Raw genomic sequence first — 2,889 nt, 5'->3', positions numbered from 1 at the left:
CATCACTCTATGTGTTTAGGAAAGATACCAATGAAGAAGAAAACTGTGATACAGAATTATTTTATTGGTGCTTCCTCATACAGAAAATTGAGAATGCAATTGGTAGGCATAGGGATATTTCAAAAACACAATTAATAAGAGACCACAACTGAAGACTTCAAATAGAGTTCCTTGGTTCATTAGATCCCTAAAGCCAGCTGAGAGACTTTCCATACCCTGAACATACAAAGGAGGCTAATAATTTAGGAAAGCCGAGGCTCAGAGCATCCTAATCTGGAAGTCATGTTCCCTATTTACTGCCAGCAAGGACAAAGTCTGGGGCCCAGGTCATAGACACTACGCACACCACATTGAAGGCAGATATCTGTAGCAAACACAATTCCCTTGGGCTGCCTCTGGGCCCTGAGTGCATCCATGAGCTCAGGACAAAGGTGGACGAATCTTCCAGTGTCAATGTACACAGAGTCATAGCACTCCACAGGGGCAGGGTATTGCTCCCCATTCATCTTGCTCCAGTTGTCAGTGTGCAGCAAAAGGTCCTTCAGGATGGGCACAGAGAAGTCATTGTCATACAAGTTAATCTTGGTGAGTTGGGTGCACCGACTAAGGGCAGGGATGAGGACAGTGAGGTGAGAGTCCTCCATCCTACAACCCTGCAAGTCCAAGGACTGCAGAGTATGTGCCACAGTCTCTAGCAGAAGTCGGAGAGGCAGGGGATTTAAAGCCCATAATTCCACACCTCTCATGGCCAGATGTTTCAGCTGCCATAGGCGTTGACAAGAAGGGAAATGATTCAAGTCTGATTCTGACACAAAGTAGCCAGTGAGGGAGAGAGTCTCCAAGGGGCTTCTCAGGCACCTAGGGATAAACAAAGTGGTTAGTTCAAACAAAACGTTTTGGAGGACAATGTGTACCCTGGGGCTTATAAAGAGACCCAGGGGGTACATAGCTCAAGAACAGTTTGACCACATGATCAATGTACACTACAGGGTGCTGCCTAGTGCTGTCCACTACATCAACCACACCCAACTTTCACAATAATTGCACCCAGTGAAGGGAGGCACCATTCATCCACTAACCCTTAGTTTAAGGAAAGCTTTGCTCTAGTAGCTGACCCAGCTCTCTATCTTTGTTTACCTGAGGATCTGTTTCATGTGGTCTCTCAAAAAGTAGATGCCTTTCAAGGAGAGATGCTGAAGACTGTGCAGTTTGGAGAACTGAGACACCAACTTCATGACACACTTCTCTTCTCTGTTTGCTGTCCTGTTGCTATGCCAAATGGTGCTCTTGTAGATGTGGTCCATGGAGAGTTTGCGAAGATTTCTCATGTAGCCAAGGTAGGTGGCAAAACGTGTCAGTGTGGAAAGGTCCCACGCTGTGTGCAGTTCCAGTTCCTCAATGTGCCATGGATGGAAAACACTCAAGATCACCCTGATGAGGAATAGAGGCATATCCCAGATCTTCATGTTTGCACAGCAGAGCTGTAAGGAGCCTTTTCTCTCCTGGGCCCACTGCAAGAAATATGCTTGCTCTTCATCCAGTCCAGGTCTAAGACAGAGTTCAGCTATGACCTTCAGGCGCCGTCTCACTGCATATCTTGGAAGGACCTTCACTACTTGCTCCTCATCCCCACTCTCTGATGAGCAGTCCGCATCCTCTGTTCCAGTCCATATGGTCCAGAACTCATGGCGTACTTTCCTGAGATCCAGTACCTTCATTTGGTTCCTACTGTGGGTGAAAGGGTGTCTAGTGTCAGCAGAATTGACAGGACCCAGCAGTGAGACAGCTTCACTACACATCCCTAATGTCAGCTCTTCCCCTTCCAAGGACTTAGTCACATTCAGCACCCAGTGTCTAATATGGAAACTCTGTGTGCTATGGAAGCTTCCCCTGGGCGGCATCTATCTGTAGACATGACTGTATTCCTTCCACTAAGTTACTCTCTGTTCTACCTAGTCCCTTTATTAGTGGTTGTGGGAATGCCAGGGCAGTCTAACTGCACTGTGGCTCCTTCTCCCTAAGCTCTAATCCCCACTCCATTGGCTTACTACAAGGAATCAATAGCTTTCAAGGCCCTGCATCTCTGCATGAGGATCCCATCAGAAGCCTCTGAGCCACTTCCCATGCCCTTTGCCCGGACCCTGAAGTCTCTTTCTTGTGTACCCATGTGCTCCAGTCTCCAGTACTTGGTTCTTGCTTACCTGGGGTGAAAGTTTCTTGCCAACTGCATGTCTACTCCTTCAAGTACAGCCTGGAAGGTTTCTAAGTTGGACGTCTTCATCAATGTCCCCACAGGGAGGCAGGGGAAAGGCCAGGCTGCCACCATTGCCTTCACCATCCTATTGTGTCTGCCTTTGAAAGCATCCCGCAAAAGTGCTGGGAAGAGCTCCATGGGCAGTTGTTCCACAGCAGAGATGGCCAATTCCTCATTTCTCAGCAGAGCCTGCCTTGCCTGTTTCAGGAGTGGGTTTGGGGTCTGAAGGCTCATCATGAAGGGTCTGCAGTCAGATAGGTCCTGGGGAAGCATTCAGAGAACAACATTAATTATCAGGACAAAGTTTAGAAATCTTCCTCACCCAGCACAGGAACCGCTCAAGTCAGAGATTATTTGCTCTGACAATGGTAGAAACACCAACTTAAACCATGGTTCTCACTGGTCATTTGAAGCCAGACTCCCCACTGGCAGCATGGGAGCCTCTCTATCCCATAATGGACTCATGAATTCTAGGTCAAAAGAACTTATGAATGACCCTTTCTTAAAAAAAAAAAAACTGCTTTTGTTGTTCAATGTTTACTTTCTTCTTACGAAGGAGGATGATGGCATTGGATTCCTGAAGTTTTCAGGCCATGCTATGTCACAGAACCATACCATATAAAACAAACAAACAA

General features: G+C 47.0%; 1 protein-coding gene across 1 annotated transcript; it reads right to left on the bottom strand.

The window, feature by feature from the left end:
• Positions 1-293: 293 nt before the first annotated feature.
• On the bottom strand, positions 294-2,488 carry LOC113832443 (PRAME family member 12-like). Its single transcript, XM_027388455.2, has 3 exons — positions 2,202-2,488; positions 1,138-1,725; positions 294-858 (listed from the first exon to the last, which is right to left on the bottom strand). The coding sequence occupies exons 1-3, from the start codon at positions 2,486-2,488 to the stop codon at positions 294-296; spliced, it is 1,440 nt and encodes a 479-aa protein (XP_027244256.2).
• Positions 2,489-2,889: the final 401 nt, after the last annotated feature.

This window comes from Cricetulus griseus, unplaced genomic scaffold, assembly GCF_003668045.3.
Source record: "Cricetulus griseus strain 17A/GY unplaced genomic scaffold, alternate assembly CriGri-PICRH-1.0 unplaced_scaffold_419, whole genome shotgun sequence".
Taxonomy (NCBI): Eukaryota; Metazoa; Chordata; class Mammalia; order Rodentia; family Cricetidae; genus Cricetulus; species Cricetulus griseus.
This window is presented reverse-complemented; position numbering and strand designations above follow the sequence as displayed.

What these genes read in the sequence shown, in the direction of transcription:
- LOC113832443 (XM_027388455.2), bottom strand. Translation starts at nt 2,488, where the DNA reads ATGAGCCTTCAGACCCCAAACCCACTCCTGAAACAGGCAAGGCAGGCT. An exon ending in GCAAGAAACTTTCACCCCAG is followed by an intron (nt 1,726 to 2,201) that starts GTAAGCAAGAAC and finishes CACCCACAGTAG; the next exon opens with GAACCAAATGAAGGTACTGG. An exon ending in CACATGAAACAGATCCTCAG is followed by an intron (nt 859 to 1,137) that starts GTAAACAAAGAT and finishes GTTTATCCCTAG; the next exon opens with GTGCCTGAGAAGCCCCTTGG.